Source organism: Mesoplodon bidens (assembly GCF_964165515.1).
Source record: "Mesoplodon bidens genome assembly, chromosome: 10".
Taxonomy (NCBI): Eukaryota; Metazoa; Chordata; class Mammalia; order Artiodactyla; family Ziphiidae; genus Mesoplodon; species Mesoplodon bidens.
Genome location: NC_138172.1, coordinates 85,817,069 through 85,832,771, shown reverse-complemented (window position 1 = coordinate 85,832,771; position 15,703 = coordinate 85,817,069). Strand labels below are relative to the sequence as shown.

At 39.2% G+C, this 15,703-nt stretch overlaps 1 protein-coding gene across 17 annotated transcripts in view; it reads right to left on the bottom strand.

The window, feature by feature from the left end:
• Nucleotides 1-4,171: 4,171 nt before the first annotated feature.
• LOC308623153 (cytidine monophosphate-N-acetylneuraminic acid hydroxylase) overlaps nucleotides 4,172-15,703 on the bottom strand; it is a 115,681-nt gene continuing 104,149 nt past the window's right edge. For all 17 annotated transcript variants that reach the window (XM_081245175.1, XM_081245176.1, XM_081245169.1 and 14 more), the window contains 3 exons: nucleotides 11,171-11,286; nucleotides 8,212-8,308; nucleotides 4,172-5,476 (listed from right to left, as the gene is read on the bottom strand). In XM_081245175.1, coding sequence (XP_081101301.1) covers nucleotides 8,233-8,308; nucleotides 11,171-11,286 — 192 coding nt within the window. In that variant the 3' untranslated portion in view covers nucleotides 4,172-5,476; nucleotides 8,212-8,232. The remainder of the gene's footprint in view (nucleotides 5,477-8,211; nucleotides 8,309-11,170; nucleotides 11,287-15,703) is intronic.

Genomic DNA, 15,703 nt, shown 5'->3' with positions numbered 1-15,703 from the left:
CACCCAGCACTCAGGCCCCATCCAGAAACCCGCCGAAAGGGTCAGTCTCGCGGGCCGCGAGGTTTGGATGCGCTCCTCTTCCGCCACCTATCGACGACATCAGCTCATTGCAGTTTCCAAAGGGCCCTAGGCTCCTTATGAAGTGGACCAAATCAGGATAAGGAGCAGTCCAGGAAACTTAAAACCATTCAAGGCACATTTTTCTGCCTTCAAATTAATATAGATTTATTGAGTCGTCAGGAAAATACATCTTCTTAAAATCTAGATGGCTGATTTTACTGAGTAAATTAGCTCTGATTTTCAGCTGCCAAAATAATAATATATGGGAGTAAGAGGTAGGCAGAGTTTTGTTGTCTGTCTTACATTAGCTTAATGCTTTAGAATACATAATGTATTGTGTATTTTTTTGTTGTTGCTGCTTTTCAGAAAAAATGATCACCGTACAGGTAATGAAGGAATTTTTAAAAGAGGAATAGCACATGAGTAAGATTTGCAAGCAAGAGAGTGTGTCGGGCCTGCAGAATTAACATTATCAAGCTCCATGGGGAATGAACAAATGCAAGTATAGCATGGGAGACTGTCCGTATGTTTTAGCGGTCTGTACATTAGCTGGAAGATTGAGAAGGTGCTACCAGAAGCCCAATTGTTTGTATTCTTCGATTCAGTAATCCAACTTCAAGAATTCTATCCCGAGAAAAGAATCCCAAAATGTGAAAAAAGTAATATGGATGATAGTCTTTATAAGATTAGTTCATGCTCAGCAACAGAAGAAGAATTATTGTGCATTCAAAATATGGAATATTGCAGACATGAAAATTATCTTAACACATCAATATTAAAAATGCATACCCAAGAAGATATAAAATAGTAAAAATAGAAATATTGAATAAAACTGGAAAAGAATATTTAAAATATCAAAACTGAGTTACAGGGTGGATTTAGAGTCTACAATGCTATGTATACTAATATTTATGTTTTCCTAATTACATGATAAATACAGGAATGCCTTCTTGTTATTACATTTAAGTTATACAGAAATATATTAAGAAATGAAGGATCCTGTTAATAGATTGATGTAAGCTCTCCAGATCTTCTTCCTTGGAGTTACACACACACACACACACACACACACACACACACACACACGTACACATTACTATGTGTAGTGTTATTTTTTTAGAGACTTTTTTGGCCACACGGCTTGCAGGATCTTAGTTCCCAGACCAGGGATCAAACCCGGGCCCTCGGCAGTGAAGCACTAAGTCCTAAACACTGGACCGCCAGGGAATTCCCTATAGTGTTATTTTAACATAAAAGTCATAATATTTTATTACTTGCAACTTGATTCTTTTTAAAATCTGCATTATAGGTCTTTCTGGATCAATAGTATATATTTACTATTTATATTGTTTTTAACCACTATTGAATGTGATCTATTCTAGTACATTTAATTATTTCACAATTGATAGATACTTATTTCTTCTCATTTTTTTTACATCTTTATTGGAGTATAATTGCTTCACAATGGTGTGTTAGTTTCTGCTTTATAACAAAGTGAATTAATTATACATTTACATATGTTCCCATATCTCTTCCCTCTTGTATCTCCCTCCCTCCCACCCTCCTTATCCCACCCCTCTAGCTGGTCACAGAGCACCGAGCTGATCTCCCTGTGCTATGCGGCCGCTTCCTACTAGCTATCTATTTTACGTTTGGTAGCGTATATATGTCCATACCACTCTCTCGCTTTGTCACAGCTTACCCTTCCCCCTCCCCGTATCCTCAAGTATTTCTTCTCATTTTAAAAATGTTAAATAATTTTGCAAATTAGCTCTCCTGTATACTTATCCCGGTACACCTTATTAATGAATTTAAGCTTCATTTATTCATTGCCAATTGTATTTCCTTAGAGAATTTCCTATTCATATCTCTTGCAAAAGTTTCTATTTCATTGTTTACATTTAAAAATTTTATTTTTTGGAGTTCTTTATGAATTTTAGATTTTTATTGAGACTTCACTGAATTTAGAGATTGGTACAACATAAAATATTTCCATCCAGAGCATAATATCCCTCCCTATTTGTTCTAGTTTTCTTTTATATCCCTTGACAAAATGTTATTGTTTTCTTTAGATCCTGTACACTTCTTGTGGGAATTTTCAATTGCTATTTACATAACTGAAATACTTTTTAACTGAAACAGTTACCAGCTCCAATTGAAACCACGGCAGTTTCTTAAAGCTATAATGATCTGTCAGATAACTCAAATAAGTATAATCATCAGCCTATAATTTGCTTGTATACAAGGGAAATCAATCAACAGATTGTTTTCATGTCCTCTTAACACACCAAAAATGGGATTTAGATACAAAAAATAAAAAGTAGAGAGAGAGAGAAGAAAAACCACAGTTTGGGAATAGTAAACTTTGTTTTCCTTTCTTTGGCAAGCTACTTATTACCTGGCAGTAAACAAGGAGGCCAAGTGGGGTATCCAGCTTGGGCAGCTGGGTCATCACGGAAAATAATTCCAGTTACTTAATGGTCCTTCAAAATCTTTAGGCATTTAAACTGTGACGTCTTCAAGACAGGATGTCTCTACTGTGTCTATTTTCCCCCTCCTTCTGCAGCTCCACCTCTGTTAGGCCAGGTCTCAGCATTTCCCTCACTAGAATCTCTTAGATCCTTAACAGACATGGAAATAAACTTGCTGATAATAAATTTTTCCAAAAGCAAGTTGGAGCATGATAAACTGATCATAAAATTCTGAAGAAAAGACGTACAAGTATAGTCTTGAAAATTTTCTTGACTTATCATTTACTGAAAAGGGTATTTTCAAATATCTTTGATTTGAATTTATTTCTTCTTTTAGTTATGTCATTCTTTGTTTTATACATTTTGAGGCTCTTATTATGTGCATATAAATTTAGATTTTTATAGCTTCCTGGTTAACTAAGACTTTTTACATTATGAGGTGTTCCTCCTTGTTTGACTTTAAGAGAGCTAAGCCATCTTTTTATTAGTATTTTCATAGTATATATTTCCTCTGTTTCTTTCAAACTTTCAGTGTATTTTTTAATTATATGTCTTGTAAGCAAAGAGTGTTTTTTCAAATCCAGTCTGTCAAACTGTCTTTTAATGACAGCACTTAATCCATTTACATTTAATGCAATTATTGATATAATCTACCATCTTGATTTTTACTTTCTATTGTCTCATTTATGTTTTTTTTCTTTAATTGGCTTCTTTCACAGATTAGTATTTTTAAACTATTTAATTTTCCCTCTATGACCTTTGTGGCTACACATCCTTTTAAAATTCCTTAAGTGGTTACCCTAGAGACTACAAAATGTATTATTATCAAGTGTGTGTCAGTTATCAATTTATTAGCTCTCAGCTTTAAATCCACTCTTTATTGCTGGCTATGCAAAAAAGAATTATTTCTCTTTTGCTAGCTAGTATGAAGCTTTGTCTGTAGAGGGCACTAGAGGGGCACTAGAGAAGGAAATGGTTTCTGTTCTGGCTCACCTTAGTTTCTCCATGAGCAGCAGCGCCCAGCAACTAGCTGTTACCCTGGGACCCTCTAAAGTGGCTTTAGGATTGTGCAGCCTGCAAGTCACCTCCCCAAGAATGGCTTTCCCAGCATCCCCTTGAGCGGCTCTAAGCCAGTTTCAAGGCATTCAGCTTGTCAGCCTTTTTTGGAACGGACAGATGCCTATTCATGGCATAAGGAAAACCAGTTCCTAATGCCAAGATTACCTCTGTGGGTTTCCTTTTTCTCCTGATTTGATAGCAGTGGAGATGGTTGAAAGTGGTTACACTCTGGGTATACTTTGAAGGTAAAGGTGACGGATCTGCTGATCCAGTAGATGTTAGAGCAAGGTATAAAGAATGATTTCATAGTTTGGGGTTTAAGTCATGGAAATGAGATCTGGAATATGAGAGAGGGAAAGAGGGCAGGTGATGTGGGGTAGAAAAAGAAAGGGGGGGGTGATGTGGACACAGGCAGAAAAGAACCATTGAAGATGAATAAGGAGAGAAGTGAGGACATGTAGGGTCAATGGATTGAAGGTCTTGGTAATATCAAATTGCTGGAGTCAGGGTATCAGACGGCAATAACTAGGAAGACAGCAAGAGAATAAAGATAGGCTTGGTGGCGAGAAAACAAATTCGTATTTTAAAATAATCTTTTATTTGCTCATCATATACATTCTAACACATATTCTGTTGATATACATTTATTTTTTGGTGATAATTAATTTATAAAATATATGCATAATGTAAATCACAAAATATATGCATAATGTGTGACGTGAACCAGAGCCATCAAACTTCATTGGTGTTCATCTTTATGAGAAGTAGATAATCAAGAGATTTAAGGAGATAAATTCCATCACTGGATTCTTGTATCTTCAGAATTAAAGAGGTAGTATACATAATCAGAAAATCAATTTTGATGTTCAGATCAATGAGGGGTTTGTGTTACTGGAAATAGCAATATGTAAAATAGAAATGTAGTTAACAATCACATATTCCTAGGGATAATGTGATAATCATGGGAATATCATCAAAAACTACAGACATTAGCAGAAATAAATTGGTTGCCTATTTTAACCATTGCAACAGCATTTTCAAGTGTTCAGAAGAGGATTTCCTAATTTTTTCAAGATATGGGTCTTTATTGTTGATTATTCTATCGATTTTGAAAATTATTTTCTATAAAACTCATTTTATCACTAGCTAGTGTTCATACTCTTAGTCAAAGATACCGCCATTTGTTAGAATTTATAATTTACATTAAATAACAGATTTTGTTACCAAATTAAAATACTTTCAGTCCCAATGCAAGTATTACATTTTAGGGTAGCCTCCGCAGCCTTGTTTTGGTAAGTAGATGATTTCAACAATGCTTTTTGAAAAATTGAAAACAGCTCATGAACATTTCTTACTCAATTAGATTCATGGACTCTATTTGGGGAATCAATCTATTAAGGAACAAAATGTCTGTTTTTACATTCTCCTTTTTAAGTTCCGTCTTAATTTTTTCTCTTCCCTATTTTCTTCTTATAGCCTCTCATTTATCTATTTCTCTTCTTTCTTCTCTTCTCCTAGCTTAACTTCTGCTCCCCCACCCCTTTCTTTTTCTTCACTGTCTTCTAGGAAACCTTTTCTCCGCCCGTTCTATTTCTTCTATGCTTGGATTTACATCTCCTGTTATCTTTCTTTTCCACAGAGAAGTTGTTCCTATTGCATTCATTGGTTCTTTTATAGAAAATTATAGACGGAATAAGTAAAATATTAATAATCTGGCTATGTAGTGATCCAACAAACATAAGATATGTGAACATTTCACAAATGCAACATGTAATTATCCACTGCTGATGTCAATAAGGTATGGTCTCTTTGGTATAAGCTTCTATGTTCAAGATGTAGCATCAGTAAATACTTGAATTTTTCATGTTGCTTGGTATCCCTGTGAACTAAAGATATTACTAATGAGCAGCAGTATAAAACTCATTTTAATACTTTTTCTTTTTTATTGCATTGGGGTGAATTTTTATTTTTAGTCTTTAGTTCAGGTTATATAGTCTATGATGCTTTAAGTTAAAAGAGGATCTAGAGCTGAAATGTAAACTGGAATTGACTCTCCCAACTTTTTACAGATTCACCAAATGACTGGTTGTAGGTCACATGACTCTCCTGTTTATTTCATAAGGTTGTTATAGTCACCATTTATTGTTCTCTTACCATGTGCCACTCACTCTTCTAGAAGGGCCTTAAGAATACAACACAACCCTGTGACGTAGGTGCTATTATTATATTCACTTCACAGATGAAGATCTGAGACACAGATTCCTCAAAAGTCACATAGTAAGTGACAGAACCAAGATTTTAACTCAAGAAGTCAGTTTCCAAGTCTGAAGTATTGACCACTGTACTACTGCCTCCTTGATATTTGACCTTTTTTTCAGATCTGCTCCATCTCCAAGACCTTGGACTTGGCATTGTCTCGTTCAGCTGCCTCCTTACCTTTAATGCCTCCTGCTTTTTGGCAACTACTGAAGACGCTCAGCATCCCCATTGAGACTCCTGACTCTCTTTATTCTCCCAGGGCCACTCAGGCCTCGTTCCTGCTTTCCCTTCCTTCTCTGTCACACCAGGAGGACTTGCCATTGTTCTAATTCACCTTGTATTTTTCTACTTTTTAACTTCACCCACTCCTTCTGTCTGGAATATTCTATCATTGCTCCCTCCATTTCAGCTCATTAAAAATATTCCCCAACCTTCAAGGTGCTCTCCTAACGCCCCCTCCCTACCCCCCTGAAATACTACCTTTTCTGTAAAGTTCTTCCTGGTCATTGCAAAAAGTCAGATGTAATTTCTCTCTCCTCAGTACTCCCAACACTAAGTTGGTACAACAAATATAGTGCTTACTAAGTCTGCCTTATAATCTAGTTGTATGTGAATTCCTTTCACATCCCTTCTAGCCTATGGTAACTTAGAAGATCTAGGCTAGAGTATGGAATAAAGAACATTACAACTGAAAAGAATATTCTATTTAGATCCTTAATTTTACTGGTAAGGACACCAAAGCTTAGTTTAAGATGTAAGTCACACTGACAGTTAAAGATGGAAATTCACTTGTTCCTTCCTTCCCTAAATGCATATTATGCATAATACTGTGTGTGCACAGAGCACTGTGCTGAGTACTAGGGTAACGCAGGCAAAAGTGTCTACTTTTAAGAAATTCAGAGTCTACTGACTGGAAGAGACAATAGATTATTACAATGCAACGTGATGGGATAGCTGTTTGTGGAATAAATAAATAAATGCATGAGTCAAGGAATTTACTATCTTTGTAGTAATATTATGTGTCCTTTCCAATAACAAATGTATGGAAACAGGTTTTATAGTTCACTTTATAAAATCACATCCTGAGTGGTAGGAAGGAATGTCAAGTCTGGTTTGTGTCAGACAAGCTGATCTCCATCAGTCTGAAAAAGAGAGGGGTCTACTGAAATGGAGAGGTGATGTTTTCCATCTCACTCTGTTTTTAGTTTTTCTCCTTTCAGTTTTGGTTGCTGCTTTTCTTTTTTATGTTTATCTTTTTCTTCCAGTGTTTTTGTTTATCTTATTGAGATATAATGGACATACAGCACTATATAAGTTTAAGGTATACAGCATAATGATTTGACTTACCTATATCATGAAATGATTATCACATTAAGTTTAATGAGCATCCATCATCTCATATAGAGACACAATTAAAGAAGTAGAAAATATGTTTTCCTTGTGATGAGAATTCTTAGGACTTACTTTCTTAACCACTTTCATATGTAACATAGAGCAGTGTTAATTACATTTATCATGTTGTATATTAAATTCCTAGTGCTTAATTATCGTATAACTAGAAGTTTGTACCTTTTGGCCACCTTCATCTAATTCCTCCTCCCCCTACCCCCCATCTCTGGCAATCACAAATCTGATCTCTTTTTCTATGAGTTTGTTCGTTTGTTTGTTTTTGAAGTATAATTGACCTATAACACTGTGTTAGTTCCTGTCACACAACATAGTGATTCAATATTTCTATACATTTCAAAATGATCACCTCCATAAGTCTAGTTATGAAATGTCACCACACAAAGATATGACATTGTTACTGTCTATATTCCCCACATTGTACATTTCATACCTGTGACTGCACCTGCAAGTTTATTTTTAAACTGAAGTTTGTACCTCTTAATCTCCCTCACCCATTTCCTTCCTCCCTCCACCCATCTCCCCTCTGTCAACCACCTTGTTCATTCTCTGTAACTGTCTCTGTTTTGTTATGTTTGTTCATTTGTTTTGCTTTTTAGATTCCACATATAAGTGAAATCACACAGTATTTGTCTTTCGTTGCTGCCTTCCTTCATATGTTCAGGATTTAGCTCTGAACACTCACTGACCACCTAGGATAATTTTTGTTTTGTCTTTTAATTGGCTGCATGTTCACCTCAACCAGACCAAAGATTCCATGGACTTTGGGCTGGAGGCACTCACTACTCATTTCATTTACTTTTTAAACTTGAATGTTCTTCCTGTAACGTTAGCTCCTCTCATTCCCCCGAAAGTCAGGTTTTCTGATAGGCACGGTGCCTGCTTAATTCAGATGCCAAAGAGAGTGTGATGGGATGGATATAAAGGTGTCTCCCAGATCTACAGGATGCTTTACCTGGGAAATCTCAGGTCCTCTCTACCCACAGTACATCAGGAAGGACTTCCAGTTGGGTGGTGTTAGGGGGAGTTTTATTTGAAAATGGTTCCAAAACCTGAAAAGAGATAAAGCAGAAAAATATGTTTTTGAAACTTCCATGTCTATTGTTTTGCCAAGATCTGTTGGGTACCTGGTACTCAGCTCTCCCTGAGGCAGCATTTTCCTGTACTGTTTCAGATGTTAAGGTAGCTTAACATTTCCAGTGTGTTGAATGCAGTCCCTTAAAACATGACAACTGTGTCTTATTTTTATTTTTCTGTGATGCGCCTTGCTTTAAGGAATTCTTATATGTAAAAATATAGACTTGTATTCTGTACACAAAAGGACCTGGTATTGGTGAAGGTGCAGGTAAATGTGTTGTACGTTATTTCTGGGGAGGTGAGCTGGCTTCCTAAGGATGATTGGCAGCGTGCAGCAAAAGTCTACACACTGAGTGCGTGCTGGATCCAGCAGCTCCACTCCTAGGAATTTATCCTAAGAAATCACTATGAAAGTGTGCAAGACACACCTACGTGTTTATTTGGCAAAACATCATTTCAAATAGTGAAAGTTAGAAACTTACAGGGTGGATCAAAGATTGTTCAGTAAACATGCAGGAACAAAAGTATGTATAGTATTATCCCAGTTTTTTAAATTTTTGATTGATTTATTTTTAAATAAATAAATTTATTTATGGCTGTATTGGGTCTTCATTGCTGCGCGCGGGCTTTCTCTAGTTGTGGCAAGCGGGGGCTACTCTTCGTTGCAGTGCGCGGGCTTCTCATTGCGATGACTTCTCTTGTTGTGGAGCACAAGTTCTAGGTGCGCGGGCTTCAGTAGTTGCAGCTCGCGGGCTCAGCAGTTGTGGCTCACGGGCTCTAGAGCGCAGGCTCGGTAGTTGCGGTGCACAGGCTTAGTTGCTCCAGCGGCATGTGGGATCGTCCCAGACCAGGGATCAAACCCGTGTTCCCCTGCATTGGCAGGCAGATTCCTAACCACTGTGCCACAGGGAAGTCCAGTATTATCCCATTTTTATAAAAATAATTGCATGTGAAGAAAGATTAACTAGATACCAAAATGCAAATTGCTCTCTCTGGATGGTGTGATCATTTGTGGTTTTTAACTGTTGTTTTCTGTTTTGTTTTTGTATTTAAAAATTTTTTCAAATTTTCTGCAGTAGATATGTATTAGTTTTATGACCAGAAAAATATTTAATAAACTCATAAATCCCATTTTGAAAGCAACAAAGATAAATTGGGTTGTGACTGCTTTCCAAGATTCATTATGGGCTTCTCTTACATTTATGACCTTTGCTATCAAAACAACGTAAGAAATAGGCTTCAGCACCAATATCCCAGAAGCTTCCAAGATGGAATTATTTTTTTAAGAAAAGTTAACATTCGAATCTCCCCCAAAGTTGTTACATTTCCTTTTCTTCCAGAACAAGAAGACACGTATAAGTTTTGTTGAAAATGAACAAAACTTGTAATGTTCTACCGCTGTTAAAATGTTTGGGGTTGATCTGTGTGTCCTAACACTAGGGATACCAAAGATATATTAATGAGTAAAAAATGCAAGTTACAGATGTACTAGGATTACATTAAAAAACAGCAACAATAACCTTCCTTCCCCAACTATCTGGGACGTTTTATTGAGAACACATATATTTAGTTAAATGTTGATGTATTCAGAATTAGGCCTGGGATGACACACACTGTGCTGTGATCAAGTGTTACCCTGGAGAATGGGTGGAGGGAAAGACAGGAAACAGACAAGGTTTTCTGGGAAGTGTGGGGTACGGTTCTTTCCTTTTATTTTACAATGTCTACATTCTTTAAATATTTTAAAAATCATTTCAAAACATTCAAAAAGAAATAAATAAAAAAGAAAATTCAAGACATGCCTGTGCCTGGGACCTCAAGGCAGAAGCAAGATAGTAGGCTTTGCTTATTTAAAATTAAATTCCTGAACTTTTCAGAGGGTCAGTGGTAATGATAAGGAAGTATTCTCCCTCTTGCTGATTATGTTGCAAATATGAAAATAGCAAATGGGCCCTTCTGACACTTCAACTCAAATATTCCAACTACAGCCTTAAAGGCATACACAGTTGGGTTTTGTTTTTGTTTTTGGCTGCATTGGGTCTTCGTCGCTGCACATGGGCTTTCTCTAGTTGTGGCGAGCGGGGGCTACTCTTTGTTGTGGGGCGCGGGCTTCTCACTGCGGTGGCTTCTCTTGTTGCTGAGCAGAGGCTCTAGGCACGCACGCTTCAGTAGTCGCAGCACACGGGCTCAGTAGTTGTGGCTCAGGGGCTCTAGAGTGCAGGCTCAGTAGTTGTGGCGCACGGGCTTAGTTGCTCCACAGCATGTGGGATCTTCCCGGACCAGGGATCAAACCCGTGTTCGCCTGTATTGGCAGGCAGATTCTTAACCACTGTGCCACCAGGGAAGTCCACATATACAGTTTTGCAATGGGAAACTTACATGGTTTTGAAGTGTAAGCAGGTAGAGACTCGGAGGGCCATTCCCGTTAACCAACTAGTTCACCAAATTCATGCTCAGAGTGGGGCACAGGCAAAAATTTGTCATGGGAAATAATGGTCTTCGATGATCACATCTTTGCCACATAAAACCCCCTCCTCGTTCTTGTCTTGGCCAAACACACCCTTTCCCTCTAGTAATGTCCTTCCCTTTCCCATACCATAAACCACTTTCAGAAAAGACTGAAACACATTTGCATGAATATGGAAACAATGACTCTTTAAAATGTTATTTTCCTAACCAGTTTCGCTTTTTAACACGTTAACAAAGAAATAAAGCTCTAATGGCGGAATCTCACACACCCATCAAAATCTGGGGTCATAGTTGGTCACCGACTCTGCTTATATATCCACAGCATCCTCTGCAGTGGCCTAGAGCACGACAGGCATTTTCAGACTTACAGATGATGGTATATGTCAGGATCCCGCTGCAGCCGGGTTTGGAATCCTATATACAAGTCATCCCAGAGCAGACCGTTCTTCACCACGTGTCTGATGACATCAACCCGGCTCCGAATCTGAAACAGATATGGAACAACTAGCAGGGGTGACCCAGCCAGCACGGAGCACTGGTACTGACCCCTGTGTCCCTGAAAGAAGCAGCTGCCTATAACGGCAGGGGTCTGAGGAGTCAAGGAGAAAAGGCTACTGAAGTAGATATCACAGGCGGAGGGGGAAAGAGAGGCTCCTGAGTGCAGTAGAAATTGAGGGAAGGAAAACAGGAAATGGATCAGGAGCCGGGGTTGGGAGGTGGTGCAGAGTGGCTGAGAGCACAGACAGAATCAGATTGCTGGGTTCAAATCCATGGTCTAGCTGTGTGATCCTGCAAACATTCTGTGCCTCAGTTTCCTCATCTATGAAATGGAGATAACAGAACATTCCTCAGAGGATTACTGTGAGGATTCACTGAGTCAGTGTATATAAAATACTGAAAACAAGGCCTGCCACAGAGCAAGATTACCTTAATGCGGTGGGCCAGGCCCTTACCTTTAAAGAATCCCAACTCCTGACACGGGATCTGCTGAATAGTCAAAGGTGCACAGGGTTAGGAGAGAGGCAGAGATGGTTTTGAGTCTCAGCCCAGCACTTACTAATCATGTGACCTTAACCTTGCTAAGCCTCGGTCTCCTCTGTTACTGTTGTGAGAAAAAAAGAGATAATTCATTAAAAAAAAAAAAAAAAAAAAGAGCATGAGGTAGCAGGAAGGGAGGTTATTAAGATAGGACATGGTTTTAACACTTCATAGGTACACAGGTTCCAGTTTACCAGGAGCCTTTTTCAGTATCTGGCGTCACATTTTTTTTCCTGATCAATATCGTGCTAAGGCCAGTAGAGGCAACTTTATCACAAATGACAGGCTATTAAATGACACGGAATGCTCAGAAGATTGGCATTTAGGATTTACTTCTCTTTCCTGCACCATTCCTACAAAACCATTACATCCATTGTGAACTGAGATCGCAAACACAGGTCAGAAGATCTCCTGTTTTGCCAACAGAGACTTAGAAACATGACTGCACAGTTTGTTGAGGATTGCCCAGCTCAAGTGCAGTGTCAAGATCTAGTTCCTCACAGTGGAGGGGAGATGGCCTTTCTTGACCTTTCAAACTAGAGAGGAGCACGTGGAAGCATTGGGGAGGTTTTGAGAAACGTTTAGACTGTAAAATGGGAAGGTCTTGGTGACTGATTAGATTTGGGGATGAGGGAAAAGGAAAAAGTTGAAGATTACCCCCGTTACTAGCCGGGCTCACTGTGGGGGGAGTGGGGAGGGGGAATTGATATTGCCAACGATCAAGACAGAAAAGGAGAACGAGCAGTTTTAAGAGAACGATGATGTGTCGTATTTTGAACAGGTTGAAAAGTAGGTACCAGGGATTTGGATATCCAGGTGATGGTATCTAGCAGGCGATTAACTCTAATGAATCTGAAGCTGGACAGAGTTAGCGGGAGCTGGGCAAAGTCTGGGCAGGACGTGTGGATTTTTGGCGTCAGAGAAGCGGTGCTAGCAGATGTGTTCAGTGGGTGGAATACAGAACCCTGGGGGAAAGCAAGCGATTGAAGTGGTGGCTGGAGAAAGAGAAACCCTGAAAGAATGTAGAAGAACAGTCAAGAAGTGAAGAAAACGAGGGCTAGTGTCACTGGGGCTGAGAAAGGACTTCTAATTCAAAATGATGGACAGATCCCATACATAACCCGCCTTTGCCCACTTCCAGACGCAACTGAAGTGTTGACAAAGCAAGCGTACAGGGGCTTCCCTGGTGGCGCAGTGGTTGAGAGTCCGCCTGCTGAAGCAGGGGACACGGGTTTGTGCTCCGGTCCGGGAAGATCCCACGTGCCGCGGAGCGGCTGGGCCCGTGAGCCATGGCCGCTGAGCCTGCGCGTCCGGAGCCTGTGCTCCGCAACGGGAGAGGCCACAACAGTGAGAGGCCCGCGTACCGCAAAAAAAAAAAAAAAAAAAAAAGCAAGTGTACAGGTATGAACTGTCACAGTGAAGAAGAAATGAAGTGAGTCGTTGACAGCAGGAGATTTTAATTAACTAATGTGAATCTGGAAAGCAGGAGGGTGAGTGGCATCTAAAGACCAGGGCAGAGGCTGCAGAATCCCAGAGAGTATATGGAGGGACATTCAGATTCAGGAGATGACATGGATGACAGCAGGGACACAGAGCACAAAAGTATGTACACAAAACAGTCAACCCCTTCCTTACGCCTATGTGTGGCTCCTGGGCCAAATACATTCATTCAGACAGTTCTCTGAATAAATGGAATCAATTTTGCAGGAAGAATGAGGGCAGGAGTGTATATGTGATGCCCCAGAGCAAGGACCTCCACACTTTGGTATTTAGGGGTCCCTCAGCCTAATAGCTGGCCCCTCAACTTCATAACTTAAACGGGTGAGCCCCTGTCCAAATACAACCTAGGTCTTAGTTGATAGCTTACAGTCCCTTTTTAAAAAATTGAATTAACTTTCCACATTTATAAATCTGGGTATTTTACATGAAAATCCAGATTTCCAAGTTTTCTGGAAAATTCGGAAGATCAGCTGGAGCTCCGTAGGGGCTCCTCCCTTCCCATGCTTTCCACTTGATACAGTCTCCACCCAGCTCCCCCTATTTACAGGATCTGCCTCGGGTCTGCCTGTGAGCATTTAAGCGTGTAACCCCTGCCTTCAAGTAAAGCCTGCTGCTTGAAAAGGTCTTTTTTTTTTTTTTGGTAAATATAGATTAATCCCTAATTTCTTAAAAGTCACCTACAATGGAAGAAAGGTCAGCCTGCGGTAAGCAACACTGCATGCAACTACAGTAGAAGCTGAAGGAGCAATGCTTTCAGGTAACCAAGGAAAGTGATTGCCACCCAGCATAATGGGTTCAGCCAAGCTATCGTGCAAGATCAGACAGGAAAGTACTTGAAGTTCAGCTCCCGTGTAACATTTCTTCGGCAGATACTTAAGCAGAAAGTCCCACAAAGGAGGAAAGCAAAGAAGGTGAAGACATGGGTGGGGTCTGGCAGTGGGTAAGGGATGTCACAGGGTGACAGATTGGCAGCAGACCTAGAGAGGGGCCCATCCAGATTGGAACAGGAGGATGGTCAGGTACAGGAGCCATGCATCTAGGAAAGATGGAGAGTTGGTGTGATAGAAAATATATTTATGAGTTTAAAAGGCAATGAATGGCCCCCGCCTTCAAAAAAAGGCAATATGAGAAGGCTCCAGGTGACAAGAAAAGGAGCTCTTCCAAGTCTAGGCATATCCTCTATATATGAACCTCAACATACAGAAATCTCACTAAAATCCTGGGAGACAAAAGCACTGAGAGTCAAAATAGGGACCACCACGTACACAGCAGGCATGATGGTTTACCCCATGGTGTATTAAATCTGCAAGAGAGCTGTTGCCTGCTTTATCCAACAGATGCATTATGAAAAGCTGTGGAAAAGTGACTTTTTTTCAATGAAATATTTTTAATGAACTGTGATTTTAAAAATTCCAAAGAAAAATCTCACTTATGGCAACAGATACCTTAATTTATAAGTTTTGTAAATTCACAGTTAAGAAGCAGGACAGTGGCTAAATACACAGACTCTGGAGCTAGATCACTTGTGGTCAAAGCCCTGCACCACGTATTCACTAGCTGTACGACCTTGGGCAGGTTATGCAACCCCTTGGCATGGCATTTTCCTCACCCATAAATGGGGAGTATAGTAATATGGGCTAATGAGGTGGTCGTATTAAATGACCTAAGATTTATGAAGCTGTGTTATGTATGTGTTTGGTAAATAAAGCAATAAATTTAGCAGATTCACTTTGCTTAAAATGGGTGTTTTTTATGTAGGGTTTTCCTATATGTGAAAACCCAGTTTTTTAAAACCCATAAAGCAGGCGGTGGATTATTGGTTTTACTAAAGTTTCACCATAAGATTCTCTTCAACAGCAAGTACTAGACATAAAAATACAAGTCAAATTATTAAAATGTAGTTTAAGAATACATCTATTTTATAAAGGTACATTTAAACCTCTATAATTAAGGCATTACACATTTATATGGCATGTGTAATACACTTAAGGGCAGACTATACACCTTCCTAATTTATTTAGTGATTTTTGCATTTATATAGAATTTAAAATTACAATGTATGCTCACATATTTTATGTCATTTGACTATAATAAAAAAAACCTGATAAGGTGGGAAGAAGCCCAATGGAAGGAAAACAAAAAACAAAAAACCACCAAGGCTCGGACAGGGACTCAAAGCCTCATAATCAATAATCCTCATCAGTAGGGATGGGGTACTAATCCCAGTCTTGACATTGTGTCCAAAGCCCCGGCTCTTAACACCATGCCTGCCGTGTGTTAGGGATTTGTTAAAAATTGGAGCTCAACAAAATATGTGTTGGTTCATACTGACTTCCCTTTCTTTAGAGAGCCACCCATTGGGT